Source organism: Equus caballus, chromosome 3 (assembly GCF_041296265.1).
Source record: "Equus caballus isolate H_3958 breed thoroughbred chromosome 3, TB-T2T, whole genome shotgun sequence".
In the NCBI taxonomy this organism is placed as follows: domain Eukaryota; kingdom Metazoa; phylum Chordata; class Mammalia; order Perissodactyla; family Equidae; genus Equus; species Equus caballus.
The window spans coordinates 56,467,501-56,489,375 of NC_091686.1; the positions used below are offsets into that span (position 1 = coordinate 56,467,501).

At 40.3% G+C, this 21,875-nt stretch overlaps 1 protein-coding gene across 7 annotated transcripts in view; it reads right to left on the reverse strand.

The window, feature by feature from the left end:
- AFF1 (ALF transcription elongation factor 1) overlaps positions 1-21,875 on the reverse strand; it is a 176,584-nt gene that overhangs the window by 32,134 nt on the left and 122,575 nt on the right. For 5 of the 7 annotated variants that reach the window (XR_011437499.1, XR_011437500.1, XM_023637754.2 and 2 more), the window contains 7 exons: positions 21,770-21,814; positions 16,948-17,034; positions 15,706-15,742; positions 12,100-12,151; positions 2,245-2,299; positions 2,084-2,121; positions 1-43 (listed from right to left, as the gene is read on the reverse strand). The exon at positions 1-43 is cut by the window's left edge and continues 114 nt beyond it. Coding sequence is in view for 5 of the 7 variants with exons in the window: in XM_023637754.2 (XP_023493522.1) it covers positions 1-43; positions 2,084-2,121; positions 2,245-2,299; positions 12,100-12,151; positions 15,706-15,742; positions 16,948-17,034; positions 21,770-21,814 (357 nt within the window). In the remaining 2 variants the exon portion in view is untranslated. The remainder of the gene's footprint in view (positions 44-2,083; positions 2,122-2,244; positions 2,300-12,099; positions 12,152-15,705; positions 15,743-16,947; positions 17,035-21,769; positions 21,815-21,875) is intronic. The other 2 variants (XM_023637755.2, XM_070263449.1) reach the window with 1 other exon arrangement.

Sequence of the window (21,875 nt, forward strand, 5' to 3'; positions counted from 1 at the left end):
GGAATGTGCTGAGGCCGCGGCTGCTGGAAGCGACTGTGGAGCACTGCAAAGCCACCAAACGGGGAATCAGAAGTCACCACGCAAGGCAGATTTCTTCCCTCTCTACCCATTTCCCTCTTTGCCCATTTTTCTGCTACTCGAAAGGAAGGGCCTCAATATTAATACTACTAAAGTTCCACAACCTCTGGTTGAGAGAAAAGCCCACAGTAACTCAAAAAGCAGCAAACCCTCTTAAAACAGCTCAGCAGATAACCACACAGAAGAGATGCCTGTGCAATTTTGCTTCTGAAGAACATTGCGAGCTACACAAAATTTAAGTTAGCTGCTGGGTGCTTTATTTCAGGGATTGGTGACCCACGGCCTGGGCTAGCTGCCTGTTTTCCTAAATAAAGTTTTACTGGAACACATCCACACCCACTACTTTATGTACATCTATGTCTGCTTTTCTACAACAGAAGAAGGGTTGAGTAGTTGTAACAAAGATTATATGGCCCACTAAGTCTAAAGTAAATTTACTTCCTGATCCTTTAAGTTTGCTGGCCTTTGTTATACATTAACCCAAAGAAGTTAATTTATAAAAGAACGGCCAACACCCTCTATGCTCTAGATGAGAACTAACAGTACGGTAGCCAAAGACTACTGAATATTAAGGGTGTCCCTTTGGAAAGTGACCCCAAAGGCAATCCACTCGCACTTCTTAGGCAGAATTATAAAAGGGGCCATTCTTTACAAGTGGCTTAGGATCATCCCCAAATATCAGCTGAAGGAGAGATTAGCTACTGTGAGTTTTAAGAAAAGGATAATAACTCCAGGTCAGTGAGAAAACACATCCTGATCACACTGCTGGACCCATACAGAATTTCAAAGGACATCTTAAAACTTTGCCCTACATAGTATTAGCCAAAGCAGTAAATCAGTGACTATAATCTTGAAAGTTCTCCAAATCTACCTAAAATATTTTCAAAATAATTTAATAAAATTATCACTACATTAGAATAAGTAAAATAACAAAAATAGATAACAAAAGCACTAGTTCAAGTAATTTTAAAACACTATACTACAATATAATTTCCTCATATAAAATGCTGTGTCGAGATTATGATCCTTTTCACTGGTAGCCCAAGAGCTTAAGCCAATGATGATCAGAAGGAGATACACTTTCAATGTTATTCCTGCCTCTAATTTATCCCCACCTTGTTTTTTCTTTTCCTCCACTTTTAAGTTAGGCTGCATTGTCATATTTTGTGAGTTGTTATCAGCCAATAGAAATTACTGAAATGGGATATAAATAAATAAGCAGAGCTTGTGAATCCATAAGATCTCACATAATTACATGATCTTTCTCCACATTAACTACAACATCACCTCTATGAAAGGCAGGATTTTATTGCTGAGCTTGTCTCAGAATGGATGACCACACCTCCAGGGAGGAAAACAGCCACAGTGTAATTTAACTCTTTGTTCATGGAGGGCAGGCACTGGCATATTAAATCACTAAATTCAGCACCAGAAGAAAATATTATAAAGGTAGCTCAGATAGTTCCTATTTCCAAAAATTAAACCATCACACTTTCTCAAATATGGTTAGCTGTTTACAAAGTAAAATCAGTGCCATTTCCCATCACACTAAAATGTATTGCAGGTCATTTTTTAAAGCAGCTGGAACAAATAGAAAATTCATATAACTAAGAAACGGGCACTACGGGAAACAATTTCTAGAAGTAATTCAGCTTTATAGTACTTGTCACTTTCATAAAAACATTGGGCTCTTCAGTATAACTTTTTCAAATACTGGTTACATAATACCGTTGAAAGTGATTTAAGCTTCTTTTTAAATGCACAGATTTTAAACCTACCACCTGAGGACTTAGGTGGGTGCAGGGACTCGTTCTCTTCCGTAGAGTTAACAACCTCTTTACGGCTGATTGAAGCTCCCAAAATATTAAAACAGGTACTTCCTTTTAACTGTGACCCTCCATCTCCTTGAAGAAGCTAGGAAAGCACTAAATAAGGCTGTATTTTTCCCATCCGTTAAAAAAGAGCAAACGTTTTGCACAGACAGGGAGAACCCCGCACACGGTACCTTGGAGGTGCAGAGGTGGAAGGAGGCTTCTCTGGGGTCTAGGCATTCACAGTAAGGGAAGGAGGACCAGGAAAGAACAAACAACAGGTTAGGATCAGCAGCTCAGAAACGTTAGACGGATTTAAAAGGCTTCCCGGTATTATGAGGTGGACAAAACTTACTTGTTCGCCGTCACTGTCCTCACTGTCGCTGAGCTGAAGGTCATCTTCGAGCATGCTGGAAGGGGCAGGGACAGAGACGGTGTAGAACTTAAAATAATTCCTAATAACCTCTTTTAGCATATAAATAAAAAATATGCTTAAAGATACAACAGAGGGATGAGATAGGTACAAGTTTTATTTATTTATCAAATGCTTTATTTTCCTGGAAATGTAAGTTTTACCATTACAGCACAGAAACTAGTTCAGTCCAACCTCCTTACCATCTCAAAACTGTATCTTTCACACATTCTAAGCACTAAAAGCAGAACCACCATGAGAGAGGGGTTTGTTACCCACCCCGAGACTAAAGTTCTTAGGTGCACACAAACAAAACACCACCAACAACAACAGAGAGACAGACAGAGAGAAAATATACACAATACACTCAAATTATTTTCTTCTATAGTCTCTAACAACTAGAATAAATGATTAACCATTAAATGAATTAATATTGGGTGAATGAATATTTGTAAAGTGCTTGAAACAGTGCCAGGCTCTTAAAAAGTGCTCTTTATGAATTAAATACATAGTGAGATGTATGAAGCTATCAAGGCATCTGTCACCAACTAGTGCAAACAGTTATCTTACAGTTTTGTCCAAGGGACATTATTAATACTGAACTTTATTTTTCACACACAAAAATATTGTTTTGTCTGCCTGACAACTAATCAGTGGAAAGAGTAGTAATACAAATGATATTGTGTCTAGAAAATGTTTAACCTTACTGTTATCATTCTGGTGAAAATAAAAACTCAGTTCACCTCCTCAAAGTTATATATTAATATTCATCTCTAGGCATTCTCATTTATGATGAACCTAAATATTAAAAGCAAACATTTCCCAATCTGTACATGTTTACTAAACTCTCAGCCCCTTCCCATCTCCTCCCCTTTACCTTCTTCCGTGGAGATACCTAAACATCTAAGGACTAAATCAGTAATTGATCCCTCCCACTTCCCCCAAAATTATGAGCATGACTACTTGAGGAAATGTTATAAGAGAAAAGAAAAAAAATCTGCTTGAGTATTATTGATGCTCCAAAAAGCAAATTATATTAGAGGTTACAATCCTTCAGTATTTCTAAAAATACCTCTTCAATAATCTACCAACAATTTTTACTGCAAACTCACTACCTGCCATTGAAGTAAGCAAACATGATTATTTTGGGAATCCTTTGTAAAATCACTGTATTTCCTAAAGAAAATAAATGAGGAAACTTAGCTCTTTCCTAATGACTGTGGACATGCAATGTTGTAATTCTGCCAAGGAACTATTTTCACCAACAAATGTACTAAAAACATCCTGTGATAAGTTTCTAAAAAATACAAAAACTGAAAGCTACTTGTAAATGCAGATCTTGCTCAATATTTACCTAATGGAAGCTGAATTCATATTTTAGCAAGGCTAGAAAGCACAGCCTTCCGATGTAGGACTTGGAAGTAGCAATCATAATGGTGTACAAGAAAAAGTCACTCAACAGGTTTACTGCTAAATGGCTTGGCTGGGGTACACACAAGCAAAAGATAAAAGATTTATCTTTGGACTAAATGTTAGCTATAACAAAACCAGAAAAAAATCTGGCAAAGCGTATTCAATATTAACCAACAACAACAAAACCACAGTAAATGGAGCTCTTTGTTTCTTAGTCTTTGGATTTGTTTTGTATAAAATTGATCTGCTGTCATTTCCTGAAACATCAATGATCATGTAATCCAACCAGGCTTCCTGTTGCAAGCAGAGGACCAACTACCCTGTAGGTTGTTTGCCTAGCTACTGAAGGCCTAGCTTCCATGAATATCCTCTCCTAAAGTAAGTCGGAAAGTATGTTCTAACTGTTAGCTCTACTTGCTCTTAGGGAAGAAACAGGGACCTTAAAAACGCTGTCCCAGATTCTGAAAATTTTCCCTTCAGAGAGTTAGGTAGCAATAACAAAATAAGCCTATAAGTACAAAACTTATTCAGGACCTAAAGAATTGAGGGACAGTGACCTCTGAAGGAAGATTACTAAAGATATTTCCAAAGAAACACTCACTCAAAAAGAAAAGATGCACCAATAGGGTCAAGCAAAATCTATCACTTATGTAGGATGTCCTAGGGACTAATACATGGTTATTTCATTTAATCAAAATTCATGGGTATATTTTATTTGACATAAGAACCAGCAGACATAGTGTATTGTCTGTTTGCCAATCTAGCCAATAGTAACTACAGAATCTTCCAGAAACCATGGTTCATTTTATCAGCAGAGATGGGTAGCTCAACAGAAAACAGCATGCTATTAGTGGGGGAAAGAAAGATATCTTCTGAAGTTTTTGATAACATGTATTATCGCTCTCTTAAGAGAAAAAAATTACTTAAAAACCATAACTAAGTTTTGCTTATATAGAAAATTAATCACAAATGCCACTGTGATTAAAAAAGAATCTATATAGTTGGGAAAAATGTAACCTGATGACAGGTAAAGGTTTTCTTTTTAGAGATAAGGGAAAAAACTGTACAAGAATCAGCTGCTAAAATCCCCTACTTGTCCCACAATTATAGTTGAGGCCAAGCACATTACTACACCATACTATGCTACACTCTACGTATTGTATGTGGAAGAACTGGTCCTTGAAGATGAAGAAGGGCAAAGTTAACTACAGCACATCTGGGTGAGCACCTCTGCACCCACTAAAGAGAAGGCAATCTCTTAGACCCAGCCTCATTCACACCAATAAAATCCACGTCAAGAGAACATAAGGCCCAAAGGACAAGGTCAACTGGAAGTTGTTCTGGGGCAGGATCAAGTCATTTTCACCTTCCTATCTTCTGTATCAAGAACTTGCCAGGTACCCTAAAAAGCTGGCTGAATGAACAGTACTCTTTTGCTGAGTCAGTGACAGTACCACAGAGCTGTGCCCACTGTGAGATCAGAATTTCACAGGCACTGTCTTTGCTCACAACCCTGCAAGCTGCCTCGGATCATCCCCTCACGTTTCAAGGAGGAGGAAGTGGGCTCAACACGGCCACCTCACTTGCCTAAGATCATGAAGCTGGTGCGTGCTGGAGCTGGGACACAAAAGCCATTCCACCTGATACGATGCCCTCGCTCTGCCCACACAATGGTTACAAAACCTAACTGACGGAATCTATGTTCCGGAATCCACTGACGCAGACTTTGATTTAAAAGAAAATAATAACTATCCTGTTGGAATAAAATGGAACATACTATTTTTCCCTTATAAAAATAAATGAATTTTAAACCTTCTATACTTCGTGAACTGGTCAAATAACTCGTTTCATTTCCAAACGCCAAGGCAAACGAGTTATTTCAAAGCATATGGCACCATATGGCCTACCTTGGCACTGTTCAAAAGCAGCCAAACGCTCAGGTAAAGCAACACTTTGAACTACCATGTAGGTTTAACCACATTTTACGTTATTGGTTGGCAAACTTTTTACTTCAAGGTTACAAACAATCCTCAAACCCCTTTGTAGAAATGCTTTCTTGAGGCAGCTGTTCTGCAAAGCTTAAAGAGCCGATCGAGTACACGTTCCGGCAGGCACGCCTCAGTGACTCAGAGTCCAATTGTCACCGTGTGAAGACACACAAGACAAGCCTTTATTCCTTTTCCATGCCTTTGAACTGGGCTTGCCCAAAGCTTTCACTGCCAATATCCTGTAACATCTCAATTCAGAACCCCAAAACTATTTAAATACACTGATATCTTGACTTAATGTTTCCTACAATCAGGCCATATGTTTTATTTGGGAAAAAGCAAGTAGAGGCAAGCTCACAGTAATTATTTGCAATTAATAAGTCACAACCCTGGTATTAGGTGTGCTTAAAATGGCAAGTAAAGGAATACTTTTAAGAAACCACTAATGAGCATGTGAGAATGTGTAAACCTGCACAATCTGACAAACTTAACGCTGATTTGGGGGCAGAAGAGGCGATGGAGTGCAGGGAAAAAGAAAGAGGTCAGGCTCCAAAACAGAAAAATAATTCTCAAAATTTAAATTAAATCAGCTTTGACTACTTTTTTGATAAAGAGCAAAAATAAGGGCTGCAAAACCTTTGTAAGAGATGGTGAGAGGCTACAAATTATTGAAGAGGGCTCCACATACAACAAATGAGAAAATGAAAAAGCAGACGGTAAGTAGTTGTGACACAACAAATAGTCGTCCCTCAGTATCTGCAGATGCTCAAGTACTTTCTATAAAATGGTGTAGTGTTCACATATAACCTGTGCACGTCCTCCCCTATACTTTAAATCATCTCTAGGTTACTCATGACACCCAATACAACGTAAATACTATGTAAATAATTGCTATACTGTATTGTTTAGGGAATAAAGAAAAAGTCTGTACAGGTTCAGTACAGATGCAACCATCATAGGCCCTTCAGTCCCTGGTTGGCTGAATGCCAGGATATGGAACCCGCGGATGCGGAGGGCCGACTGCATAAGGGGAACTCTCCAAATGGTGAGGCAGTTGGCATGAATTCAACTTCACGAAGAGGCCGTCTACAGGAGACCACAGACTAACACAGCAGAGGGGAAAGTAACTCAATACATAATTTACTGTAGTAAGTGAGCTTCCGGGTGATAAGGTAAACATTGTTGCCAGAGGCAGAAAAGACTATTTCAACTCCACGGATGAAGTGAAGATATTTGAGGTCAAATAAAGACTTGAGAAAAACCACAAGAGTATAAGTGAGGGAAAATTTGAAGTTAAGAAATAAGATTAAATCGTATGACAGATATATAACTAGTGTAAGAGTGACATATTGGACACTAGAAACAAAATCTAGAAAAATTGCTGAAAATCATGTCTATCAAATATTGCTTATAGGTATTTAATCACGCTTATGTGTAATCTTTTTCCTTCCCCATTTATTCTGAGTGCTTACTTTATATGCCAGGCTCTGCTCTAGACTCTATGGATACAAGTAAGCAGAGAGAAATCCCTGCTCTTGCACACTTATAGTCTAGAGGAGGGAGACAACTCAAATATATATTTTCTCAAGGGGTAGGAAGCCTATGGGGGCGGGGGGAGAGCAAGTGAGCGAGCCAGTGAGTAAATTCTTATAGAAGTAGGCCACATCTTGTTGGTTTAATAAGGCTAACAGATTCTTAGCAAATTAAAACATCTCTTATTTGATCTTTTAATCCATGTCTAAATTAGTCTAGGGTCACTTATTTTAATCAGTCATGATTAAAAGTGAGACTTAAAAGGACCCTTAAGGGTTCCCTTAGAACCATGTATTGCATATGCAAATGAACTACTTCAAAGCAGACACTTCCAATAAGAATTACTCCCTGATGTTTTCAACAGCCTTCAGAGCCTGCAGCATAATCAAGCCCCTTTAAAGGTGGCAAGCACTCTCTGCCTCCAGATCAAATGTCACCTCCTCTGGGAGACCTTTCCTGACCTCCCTCCCAGAAGTATCACCACCCCCCAAAAAGCTCCTCCTGCAAGCCTGTCACCATCACATCAGATAGCTCCTATTACATGCCACCTGCATTTAGTTACAAGAAGCGGAAGACAAGAATTTTGTCTTACTAGCCACTGCTTCCCCAAGTACCTAAAGCAGCACCAGGCACACAGCACGTGTTCAGTAATTATGCACTAAACGGGTGAATGGAGGCAAGTTTTGGAAATATCTCCAAGTCACCTGGAGCCAAGCCCAGAGAATATTATATAATTGGGGTCAAAAGCATGTTAAGGAATGATGAAAGTGATTTTTCTTTTGTAGAACATAAACTCATTACTTAACACTTACCTATTATAAATAGGCACTTGATAAATCTATTCTTCTTGTCCATTGTATTTGACCTTTAGTCTAAGACCATGTGTGGTAGCATATATTATCCTAAAGGGGTACACCCAAAGTAGTTCAAGTCATGGCTATTTCATTTGAGAAAGTATAGCTCTAGGGTGAATACAGTCATGTTTCACATAACGACGTTTTTGGTCAACAATGGACCGCATATACAATGACGGTCCCATAAGATTAGTACCATATAGCCTAGGTGTGTAGTAGGCTATACCATCTAGGTTTGTGTAAGTACACTCTATGATGTTTGCACAACGACAAAATCGCCTAATGACGCATCTCTCAGAATATATCCCCATTGTTAAGCAACACATGACTGTACTTTGAAGAGGACAATCCTCCAGCGCCTTTGCAGTATTTTTATAATTATTTAAAATACGCTTCATTTTATAGTCTCAGCAGAATATCCCCTCAACATTACCAAGTTTCCAGCATGAACTTGTATACAATGTTAGGTCAAATATTATCTTGTGTGAGATCCTAGAACGCCGTCTACTAAAGCTAGAAGTCTAAGAGCTAAACTGACTACTCCAAGAGACTAGAATTCTACCATGAGCTAGTCGTAGCACACTGCAGACGAGGAAAAGAGCTGAGTCCACATTTGGGAGGTTCAAAATTTTCTAAATAATAGTTTAATGTGCCCTATTGACTATAATTCTGAAATAAGCAGATTTTTTTAAAAAGTTGCACAGATTGATTCTTCCTGTTTGCTTTCACTTAAGAGAAATTCTTCAATATTCAGTCTTAAAAATTCTCATTTCTCCATAGCATGGTTAACACGAACTCACTTCTTATTCTCTTTCATTTTACACCTCTATCTTTTCTCCTGGAAAAAAAAAAAACAACACTACTTCCTAATATATCTAGGCTACTAAAATAATTATGAACACCAATAAACCTGGATTCTCAGTCGCTTGATTAGATAAGTTGGGAGTGAAAATAAAGTGCATCCTTTTCCAGGAACACCTGGTATTGAGTACTGAGAATTATTATTAAGAATCAGATCTCCGTTTACAGTCTGTGATGCTGAAGGTTTAATGCAGACCCACCAATGTGTGACTGCCGGCACAAATGCTTGCTCCTTGTTTTCTGGAGAGCTGAAGAACTGTGAACTTCCTTAGGCTAAATATGACTTACGTGAACTGGTACAAGTAAGCCACTTCTTCAGACTTAATTCTTGGACGTTTCAGCTGACCCATGTCCTGATGTGATGATGTTAAACCACAATAAACTGAGAGAATGGGTCTCCCTTACTTCTTTACAAGATATTTAACAATCAAGACCGTCTGGAGTAAAAGATGAAAACTTAGGCTCATTTAAAAACATATCGGACTCTTCCCAGCCTTTATTAACTGTGCACCATTCCTTCTCGTCACACTTGTGGGACGATCCCAATCCCAGCCTTCCCGTCCAGATATTTCCCTCACTTCAAAAGAAACTTTCCACGAAGCAATCGACTTTTCAAAGTGCTATAATGGCTAATTTCTGACTCTTAGTCTAAATAGGTACTGACAATTGCTGAGGCAAAAACAAGAAAAATAAAGGAGGGCATCTTTCAGCAAAAACTTGGCAATTTGGGGGTAGGGAGTGGGAGGGGAGAAAGTTAGCCACAATGATACCTATCAACTACTTTTCAGTTTCTAAAACATTAACACATTACCCCTTTTGAGTGGCTGACGAAAGCCCTGATACCAGTGAACTATCTGGCTGCATGGAAAGGGAACTGTACACAATTATATAAAGGACATCATAACTGGATAGAAAAAGGAAATACTTTATACTTGGCCCTAAGAACTCAATAGATCTAAGCCTTGGAAAGGAAGAGGATTCCAAAGCCAGGAGCCCTTAAACCAACATGCCCTCCCCTAAACTTAAGGGCAAATAGCACTGACAGCCTAGCTATTCGCTTGCCTGCAGAGCTTGGCAGAAAGAATTCGTCATTTGAGAACTAACTAGAGCTTCAAGTAGAGAGATTACAAGTAATGGATTCAGCACATGTTTCTTTCACACCTACATCCTTCCATCATCTGGCTAACACCCCCTGCCCCAACTCTGGACGGACGTAAGGGTTAACACAGACCCTCCACAAGCTTATTCTCTAGTGCTTAGGCCCCGTCTTTTTTTCCTTTCATATCTGCTCCTCCACTTTTCTAAGGATTCCCAAGTACTAGTAGCTCTGAGAGAAAAAGCATTAAGACCTAGAATGATTTTTAAAACCAAAGTTACAAATGACCCTGTAACTAACAATTTTTTTCCCTGAGATTCAAAGTGTGTTAGCTATCTCCCTGGCACTCCGCATGCCACTCACATGGTTTAACTGCATGTCAAAGAACTCTAATGTTGACACCAGAGCAAAGTGACCCGCAAGCACTAAGAGATGTGCCACATGAAACTGGAAACAATGACTGCACTTCACAAATTAACTGGGACACTGCTTTCACCCAATCTCCATGAAAGGGATTCCTTTTTCCTGGAGGTGCATTTCATTTTGCACTTATCAACACCTACCTCTCAGGCCTAAATCAGACCCAGTTGCCTTTCTTCCTCTACCCACAGGCCCAGGGACACAGCCACCTCCGCCCACTCTGCTCCTCAGACAGCTCCTCCCTCTATGGTTATTAGGAAGGGGGATGCAAGCTCTTCAACTCCCCCTCCCTCGCTGCCCCCAAAGACATCGGCCAGGGCCCTTTCGGTCTGAAGGGCTTTATCACCACCCATTACAAAGAGCACAAGGTGTAACACCCTGCGGAAGTTATAGAGCTTCCACAGAGGCATTCCAGCTGCGGTCCTGGGATCTCTCGTTTCTATTCTCCATCAGCCATCAACTGGTTTAACAAACCTCCTCCTTCTTAAATGTAAGCTAAGTCAGTGACTCTAGACTGTCAGAATTCCGGAGTCACTCAAAGTTTTTTAGAAAGAGAGAAGGGAGAAAAGGAAAAAAAAGGCAGAAAAGAAAAAGGGATCACTGACATAAGGTTTACTTTTTTCTAAAAAGGAAAAGAAAAACAAGCAAAAATTCACCATCTGCCAGTCCCACAAATGACACAGACTTTTATTATGCACACACAAAAGTCCATCTTTCAAACTATAATAAACTTATCTTTTTAAAAACCTCTCATGACACTGTTCTTTTTTCTTGTGATTTTGCCACAGAGAAATGAAAGCTCACTGCGTGGAGGAGCTGCCGTGGGAAGCGGAGTGAACCCAGCCCCACAGTCAGTCGTGGAGACGACACAAAATAACCTCTCTGCCTCAGTTACACGGTCTGCAAAACAGTCAGTGCACAGCAATGCCCCATTCCAGACACATGGGATGAATATCGTGCCCAGAAAACAGCAGCAAGCTGGTGTCCCGAAGTCCTCCGGGACTAACAACTCCACGGTAGGACCTAGTTAGTTACTGGAGGAGAGAGAGGCCTCCTCACTCAGCCCTTAAAAACCACTTCTAGTTGTATGAAAGGAAATATTAGTTCAATACCATCAAGAAATGACAAATTGGGTTAAAATGCTGATTTAAAAATCTTTATTATGTAGTTTAAACTGTTCCAAAAACCCAAAATCTATCTGGACTGACTTGGCCTTAATAAAGAACAGCTGGGCAATAGGACTCATTCATTATTAAGTAAAACTAGGCCAAAAAAGTGGCAGAAAATCCTAAATTGTGCACATCCCCCAAAATTTGTTTCCAAAAACTAAAGTTATTTAAGACTAAAATTTATAAAGCTAAAACCTTCTATTTTCCACAGTTAATATGTAAATAATGGCTCGAATGCCTTTCTTTTCAGAAAACCCTTTAGCAAACTCTCCTATGGTGCCGAAACCCTCAACAGGAGAACTTAATCCAAACATAAATGTAGGTCATTTCTTCCCTTCACAGTGCAACAGTATTTTATGAACGTCATTACTTGAAAGCAAGGGGAAAAATCTGAGCACTAGATTTACATGGAAAATTACAATGTTATAACATAAGCTTTTAATAAACAAAAGTGTTTTACTTACGACGTTCCCTGCTGAGAATTAGTGTGGGTTTTTGAAGATGTATCATATTGTTCTGTGGAGGAGGGAAAAACGATCAGAGCAGCACAATGACATATTCATTAGACTGTTAGTTATAAATTTCCCCTTTTTTTGCTGCCCCCCCATTTCATCTAAACACTGAGTAAACTTACACTCTGTCACCCAGAGTGTTCCACGGCACTTGGATAAGCTCACCACTATAAAATAATGTTTGTGTGACTCTAGAGAGAGGGCTGCTCAGAACTGACAAACCCTTCACAGACAGACACTCTTCCCGTGCCCCTTCCTTGATGTCGGTCAGTGGGGCTCCCCTGGACGCACCGGGACAGGGCTGCTATTACCCCCGGCTCGACTGCCCATCTATCTGGGATGTGTGAGCGCGCCCTTTCTACAGCCCCTGGCCTTGGGCGGCACCTGACCCTCCATTATTCAACACCCCCCCCATTCATTTACTCAACAGCTGTTTATAGACTGCCTAGTAGATACCAGGATGTTCAAGGCATCAGACCCTGTCCTCGATGAGCTTACAGTTGACCGAGGGACATGAGACAGGTGTGCAAATATCTACAACCCTGGGCAGTGTGAGATAAGTATGCAAATCAATCCTACAAAATTAACTGTCCCAGGAACCTGGAGAATGGTCACTGTGTTGGTAATGACTAAAGGTAGCAAATTAGAAAAGGAACAAAATGAATTGCGTCACAAAGGATGGGTGAGATTTTAACAGAATAACTGCTGGCAGGAGGGAGAGGAGGTAGGGAAGGCCTTTATGCAGAAGAGACAATGTGAGCGAAGATACAGAAGGAGGAGGAGTTTAAATAGCACGTTCGGGAAGGGTAAGGCTCGGGTGCAGAGATGTGGTAGACAGCATGGAAGACAGGTGGAAATCAAACTGTAGAGGGCTCTGAATGGCAGGGTGGGAAGTTACGACTTTATTTTTTGGGCAATGAATATCACCAAAAGTCTAAACAGGGACACAACACAGCAATTCCTCAGAAAGATTAACCTGCTGGTGCTGCCTGGCATAACCCGGAGGTGACGAACCAGTTGGGAGGCTGCTGAATCTGTCATGGCATGAGGTCACAGGGACTTACAGCAGAACTCGAAGTGAAATAGAAACATGGGTGCCTGTCAGACAGGGGGAGTGATATTCCCCATGAATGGCATGTGGGGTCCCTCGAAGATCTGTAATTAATCACTTTATCCTCATGGTGGCAGCACCTCTTACATGATATTTTAAATTGCTTCCCCTTCGGGCTAGTCAGCTGGGGCCAGGACTACACATTAGAGGGACTGGTCACCCTTCTGGCCCCTCACAGGGACCCGAGACAGTCATCCTGACAGGCCCTGAGCTCCGCAAGGCTCTGGTTAAACTTAGGCAGCCATGCTTTTGCACATGTGGACATAAACACTGGGGCATACAAGCAAAATCCTTATACTTCATTCTCTACAGACTCCAAAAGCTTAAAATCACTTTTCAAGAAATTTGAATTCTCTTGCTGGGGACACTTTGAGAAACATATGTGAAACTCTACTTTTCCGAAAGCTGTAACTGCACATACACCACTCCCTCTTCATCCAACATGAAGCTAGACCCCACTAGGGTCCAAGTAGGCCCCACAAAGCCATATTCTCACAGAGATTCTCACAAGGTTCCCCAGAACACCAACAGACACAGCGGCAGCAGCATGAAAGACTCCAGGGTAAGCATCTGGTAAGCCGAGACCTAGAGGAGACCTTCCAGCATCCGAAGGAACTGGTCCACACTATTCCACAGGTCAAGACAGCCACCCATCCTTGGCCAAGAAAGTGCTTACCACTTCATCTTCGACTCTATTTTGCTAAAGGGAAATCTAACAGTTTAAAGGATTAAAGAGTCTTTCTGAATGAGGAGTTAGCAATGAGGCAAACCATGAGTAACACAGTGGAAGGCATATGATCTGCATGACTGGCAGCCCGAGTAAATGGGGGAGTGGGGGGTGAGCAGGCAGTAAATGGGCACACAGCAGCCCTGTCCACAGCTGAGCTGGTGATCCACCTGCAGTCTTGTGTCATTCCACCTGTTATGTGTCTTTGGATAGGGTGCCAAGATGCTGAGAACAAAAGGATCTCCCAATCTCTCCAAGAAGCCATCAATTTCTGTTAATTTTACCTTGCTACTTATACAATACTGTGGGGCAAGATGGCCAGGTTTATTTCCCTACATTTGGGAGAAATTTAGTTACGAGTTCTTTGCAAGATATTATTCAGTATCTCTAGAGCAGGGGATGGCAAACTTTTACTGTAAAGGTCAGTTAGTAAATATTCTAGGCTTTGCATACTATACCTTGCAGTGTAATAATAAATGAATGGGCATGGCTGTGTCCTAATAAAACCTTCTTTACAAAACTAGCTGCAGAACAGGTTTGACTCTCAGACTGTAGTGTGCCCTCCCCTGCTCTAGAAGGATACTCTGTTTCTGGCTTTTCTCATATTTTTCACTCTCTTCAAATCCTTGCACTTTAAACAATAGAATAACCAAGGGAAAAATATAAGTGAGGGGAAAAGAACAAGGTGGGGAGATCTGAAGGAAGAGTCACCTCCAGGGAATATCTATGAGCAACCTTTTGCCATCATACACACACACACGCTCACACATGCACACCATACACCCTACTTTGGTCTTCCTACCCTGTGAAGACTAACATTGCATAACTTTGGCACTCACCATGTATTGATGAACTAAACGATTGCAAATACCCTAGTCATTTTTGTAAGGCTTACAATGACTTGCATGTAGTTGGGACACCAAGAATTTATTGAGCCAAGGGTTTTCTTAATTAATTTATTTTCTTTGAGGAAGATTAGCTCTGAGCTAACATCTGCTGGCAATCCTCCTCTTTCTGCTGAAGAAGACTGGCCCTGAGCTAACATCCGTGCCCATCTTCCTCTACTTTATATGTGGGACGCCTGCCACAGCATGGCTTGACAAGCAGTGCGTAGGTCTGCACCTGGGATATGAACCAGCAAAGCCCGGGCCACCAAAGCGGAACGTGCGCACTTAACCGCTGCGCCACCGGGCCGGCCCCCGGAGGAGTTACTGATGAAAAGAAAAAGCTGGATCCAGTTAGCCTTCTTCTGTTTCCCTCTGAATCCTCAAATATTTACAATCCATGAAAAGGGACCAAAAGAGAATTACATGGCAAATACATACAGAAGGACTGAAGAAGCTGTATGCTCTATTCCTTATAAAAATTTCTTACTTTTGTTAAAAAATACAAGAACTACACAAAATACCCCAACCTATTTTTAAATACGATTCCCGAGTTACAATGCTTTGAGAATCACAATTAAGATATTTCCGAGGTGTCAGGTAATACACTAGGTCGCATTTGTTAAGTACTTTACTAAGTTGTCTTCACTAACTCTTTGCCACAATCTGAAATTCCACCTGAAGAGCAGCTTTGCGTTTGTCATCCCTTCTTCTTCAGGCAACAAAGGAAGCCCTCATCTCTGCTGGGGCATTTTTCATTAATGTTTTTTATATGAAAACAGTAAAAACCATGCTTTGTTGTCCAGTGCAATAATCAGTTCCACATACTTACTTACTTTGGTTTTGGGTTGCAGAACTAATGTGCTGAGAATCCTAGAAAGAAACATAAAAATCTCTTGTTATTAAAATGCTAAGGTTTACATGTCTAAGGTTGCATCACTGCTAAATCTGATGGACACTGTTAAATCTAATTTTCTCATAAAATATGTTTTATGGTTTCTGTTCTTTCGTAGAGTTAATTTTTCCTTTGGTGTTGAGAAAAGTTTTTTGTTTTGTTTTGTTTTTTAACAAAGTATAATGTTTTTACTTTAAAACCAGTAATAATGAGTCACCTTTAAAAAAAAAAACAACTATCAAGGGGCCGGCACCATGGCCTAGTGGTTAATTTCCCACACTCTGCTTTGGCGGCCCAGCGTTTCACCCGTTCGGATCCTGGGCAGAGACCTAGCACCACTTATCTGGTCACGCTGAGGCAGCGTCCCACGTGCCACAACCAGAAGGACCCACAGCTAAGAATATACAACTACGTACCGGGGGGCTTTAGGGAGAAGAAGGAAAAATAAAATCTTAAAAAAACAACAACGACTATCATTAGAAAATATGTAAAGTATCTAACATGGCAAATTTTGGTTTGGGTAGATACAACCTCTTTTGAAAACAGTATCATGGAAAGAAATAACTATAACACAATGTGCACACATACACCAGGCTAGACTAAACACAGATCCAAAGGCAATATTTTTATATTCTAAAGGTTATCCAAAAGTATAAACAAAAAAAAAAAAAAGAAAAGGCAGTGTTTTTAATACATTGTTCACAAATACTTCAATGGAAACATGCAAGTCAGTAGTTGATTCGCTTGTTATTAAAACCAGCACTAATGTAGAGGATCACATTAAACCTTAAGAAACTTTAGGAGGCATGAGAAGTGTAAGATATGTGTATGTATGTGTATATCTAAATTCTGAACTAGGAATCAGATAACCTACCTCACTTAATTTCCCTGTACCTCTGTTTTCCCAGCTCTAAGTAAGGACCCTCAAGTGAGAGAATTTATTAAAAGGCCTGAATGCTTTCATAAGCTATAAAACTTCCAAATTATGCAAGATGTTCTTACATAATTTGGAGAATAAAGCATTTGAAAGCCTTATGATGCACTTTAGAAGCTAAATTAATTGCAATTTTAACCTAATCTTCAAAGATTTCAACAAGTAGTACTTGATTATTCTGGCTCCCAGCCATATTTCTGACTTCTCACTGGTGTGGATGCAGTGCCTGCTACACTTGTAAGGAATTACCTTTGTGGGAAAAGGAAATTTGGAAGGCTCGGCTGTACTGGGCGTATGTATTGCTGTCAAAGGAGGCGGCCATGAATGGGTCATTTCCTAGAAAGAGATTTGGAAAGGGAAGAAAAAGTAAATTATAAACATTTATTGCTACTTAAGTTAATTTTTTAAACAATGTAGAATGGAATGAAAAGTGAAATCTTAGAAGTTATTTCATTTACTTTCTAAAAAACTCCTACTTAATGGGCTATGTTCAAAAGCTGAAGATCTCCAACTTACAAAACTGAAAAGAAATCAGTCCGAAGAAGAAAACAAGAATGTGGAACAGGAATGGTCGTAACAGTGAATATTATCAAGCGTGTAAACGGTAATAGGTGTTACAGAGCTTATGTAACTCCGAAAACTGAGCCTCCACTCCACGCTCTCCTTCTCCCTCAGCTTCATTTACTGCATTTCCTGGAATTATTTAAGTTCAAAGGAAGAAGAACTTTCCTGTTTGACTTAAGCAAACAAGTAATTCAGTCACTTGTTCCACTTGGGAGAGTTCTAATGGATTTGACCGTTCCCTGATACACACTATTAGTGCACAACAACTCTTTGGAGGAGAGGACCTTAAAACATTACCTTCCTTTTCCATTAACAGAAATTTAATTTCTATTCACTATTTTCATAAGGTAGGATCTCTCTAAAGCTTACAAATTAATATATTTATCTTGACATAAATTCTTTCTTTTCTAAGGACATGCATGAATTATATTCTGCTTTGCTACAAAACTAGCGGAGAACAGTGTCAGATGAAAGGTGTCAAATTGCAAACGTGCGCGCGTGCACACACTTTGTTAAAGAGCTAAAATCACATTGGGATCATTAACTCCAACCCCTTCCTTTTACAGATGAGAAAACTGAGGTCCAAAATGACTAGACTGGGTCCCTGAGGAAGCTGACAGCTGAGGGCACACGGTATGGGCCCCTTTGTCTTCCTGGACCAAGAGAAGGAAGTCTGTTCCCACGTGTCAGACCTGCCTACAAAACTGTCTTAAAGATCGACAGGCAACTCTCTACCAGCAAGCTGGCGACCCCCTGCACGCTGTAGGACCCGACCTGTGTAACACACCGTGTGCTATAACACTTTGCTCTTTTCAAAGTGCTGACCAGCATCTCTATTAGCACAGAAATGCCGTCTGATCTTTGCAACAACTAGGGATGGAGCTCCAGCAAGTATTTCTACTCCCATCTCGGTGCACACCTTCTCGCCTTTCCCCACAGCCACTCCCTGGCTTGCTCTAGCCCCAGGATAGACATAAATGACCTGGCATAGTCACAGAGTAACTGATGCTGGCTGTCTTGAGTAATTTTTGTTCAATATGAAATCAGGCCCTTGTCTACCAACAAGCCAACTGCTTTGTTCAGTACAAAAGAGGAATTCTGTGCTAAAATATAATGGAAAGAGTAATAACAGCTCTGGAGCCAGAGACCCAGACTGAAATCCTACCTTAGCAGCGTCAGCACAAGCTGTCTGAACACCCTGAGCCTCAGTTCTCAGCAAGAGGTAGAGAAGGACCACTTCTTTCTCAGTGTTGTAAGGGCAACTGATGTAAAGTGCTTGGGTGCATGGTGCATAGAAAGCAGGTAATAAATTAAAAGCACTACAACTTTTAATTAAAAGTCCAGTTTTTAAGGAATTTCAATCCTGCACCACAGAGAAGCCCCTGCTGTTTTATTTATTTGACTGTACTTTAAGGAATGGGACCATTATAATGCTAGAATGTGAAAACACGTAACAATTAATTGAAAAAGTGTTTGAGGGTATCACCCTTATGTTTTCCAATAATCTCTGTAGAATCCCAATGGTATCTCTGACTTTTAGTCACCAATTATTCCCCGAAAACATCCATTGTACTCTCAAGGCCTAAGGCTGTCCCAGCTATTAAACCGGCCGTTGGAAAGTGCATAAAGTCTTTCAGGCTCTAAGTGGTTTGCCAGCAGCCTGAAAGAATTTATATACTTCCCTAAATGCCTAGCTTACTAGAGGGACTTACGCCTTAGGAGGATTAGGGCCATAAGGAGAGGAGGCTGCCCAGATCGCAAGGCCATGAATTCGATCCCTACCTTAACAATAACTTAGCACGTGAGGGAGTACATCACTCGCCACCTGCCTCAGTCCTGGCCTCTAGGTGCTGCAGCTGCTGTCTTCACTCCGCTCTCCACCTTGCTCTTTTTTCTCTAGATACAGTGTCCAGTACCCACTGTTCCTCTAACACACCAACCTGTTCCCGCCTTGAGGCTTTTGCACTCTGTCCTCTTCCCAGTTCCCTGTTCACGCGCCTGCTATATGACTCATAGCACTATCAATATCTGACGTCTTATTTTATCTTTATCTCCCCTACTAGAATCTCCACAAGAGCAAGGACTCTTACTCATGTTGCATCCCCAGTGACTAGAAAAGTATCTGAGGCTTAATAGATATTGTTGAGTAAATGAATGAATGAACAGATAAATACTAGTGCTACCACTCAATGTACCAGTGTCATTGGAATGTTGTACCCAAGTAATGTCTACGAGTACTGCACTAATTCCCCGAAGGGGCTGTCAAGGCCATGCCACTGAAGTAGAAAACCTGAGCTGCTTCCATACACCCACTCAGGGCATGTTGTCCTATCTGGACCCTTGTGCGTGATCGATTCCTGGTTTCTAGCAGTGTCTGTCTGCTATCTTCTTACCCCACCAGCCTGTAGGAGTTATAGGCCACCACTTCCCCTTCATTAAAACACTTCCACCCTTCATATTTCCCCCAGAGAACCAAACAATATCTTCCGTGATTGATTTTCTCCGTTAGAGAACTATTTACTGCCTCTAACGCCCATGAGAAAGATTTGTGTTAGGATTCCTGGCAATCTTCATAAATTGCTGGTACAAGGTAAGAACAAGAACCATGACGCAAAGGAAAGCATCTGGATCGGCATCAGAGAGTAAGAGCTGGAATGGATCCTAGAGGTCATCATCTAGCCGAGGGCCTTCATTTTACTGATGAGGAAACTGAGGCCCAGCAAGCACACGACTTAACTGAGGCCACAAACAGAAGAGAAGGGGATAGACTCTGGGTCCCCACTATGCAAAGGCCCAGGCCCTCTTCAGGCCAGGACGTCCTTCTATTTACTTTCCCTGTTTATGATTTCCAAATGAAAATACTCACCTGTTGCTTACATTAACCATTTATTTTCAAGCATTTCCAGGTAAGCAAGAACTCACCAAAGCGATGCTGGGTGAGAGAGGGGAGGACAGGTGAGTTTATCAAGTTAAAAATGCTTGTCTGATGCTAATACCATAACCCTGATAAATGATGCCACAGGTGTATATTTAACTCACATCAAAACCTAAGAGAAGCATCCAACACACGCGGAAGACAACTAATCTATATTGTAGCATTTACTTTTGAAGTAACTATAGAACAAATCACACACAATTTCAGAGAAAACGCTAAGGGCACATTTTATAACTAAGTCATTTGTTATTTTTATGACTCATCACACCAAAGAATTTCAGAAATACCAGAGGGAGAAGATGAAACAAAAGCCTGATCAAGATATCTTGTTTATTATGAATCTTACTTGCTGGGTGACAAAAATTTCTCAATTTTTAGCAGTACAAAGTACGTTTCCTTAGAGGTATTTCTTTCTCAGAAAATCCTAACCACAAAAGTAGAGGAGAAAAGATTGTAAGACAAAAATAATGGAATTGTTTTCCAAACATCTGGTTAGAAACTACTTTTGTCAAAAATTTCACAAGTCAGAAGGTAACTAATACACTTAATTACTGGCCTCAGCACCACCTTACTTAATACTTTACCATAAAAAATTAAAGGAAAAAATTGGGTAAGCAATTATTTTGAGGAAAAAAAGTGAGCAGTGGAGTTACAAATTAGGAGGTACATGTGTCACATATATCTCTACTTCAAAAAAACAACCCCAGAAATATAGTAAAAGATGAAGCAAGAATATCATTAAAACTGATGTGGAAGATAATTAAAACTCATAGAGGAGGAATGAGAAAGAAACAGAACTCTCAGTTATCACAATTACTGTATTTGAGCATTAAATTTAGCTCTAGATTTCCTGGAAATTAAAGCCAAAATGGGAAACATAACAGTTTACATAACTCTTCTCTGATAAAAAGAAAGCATGCTAGATTCATGAGAATTTTTTTTTTCTTGGAACTGAATTGTAGAAGGAATTTGTCATCCTTGTGCAAGAGAAACTGAACAAATGAATAATGGATTCAATGATGTATCTGTAGGAGCACAAATGTTCATGGCATGATTTCAAACAAGAAATAACCCTTTAAGGTAGGGACTAAAGAACTAAAGAACTTTCTACTGTTTTTCTGTTTATCCCTCTAAAACTTCACAGTCTCATTGCAGATGAGGCTACACACACGGGGAGTTACGTACAGAACACCGAGAGGCAAACCAAGCACTGTCTAAGCCCTGGGGCCTCCTGCACCACACCAACACAGGACGCTTCCTCTCTGGGAGGTGAGCAACTCTCCTGAGTCTCTATGGACGATCAGAAAAACTTGACAGAAATGTCTTAAAACTCTGGTCCAAACGCTCACAGTTTGTAGACTTCATTTTAATTAATAAAATCTGTGAGAGAGTTCAATAATATCCTAAGACTCCCCTTGTTACTCTTCCGGTTCATTTTGCTTTTGGAAGTGTGAGGGGGAAACTGTTTAAAGGGATTTGGAATGGCATCTGCTCATTAAAGTCACAGAGAATGGATATAGGCCTGTCTACTTAAATATTTCTTCAAGTGAGAAATGGTAACAAAGAACTCACCTTCAGAATCTCTTCAACACAATGGGCTTCATTGGAGTAGGTCTGCTGAAGGTGAAAAGCAAGAAAGAAAGGGTGAGCACATAAATCAACAACTAGAACGATGGTA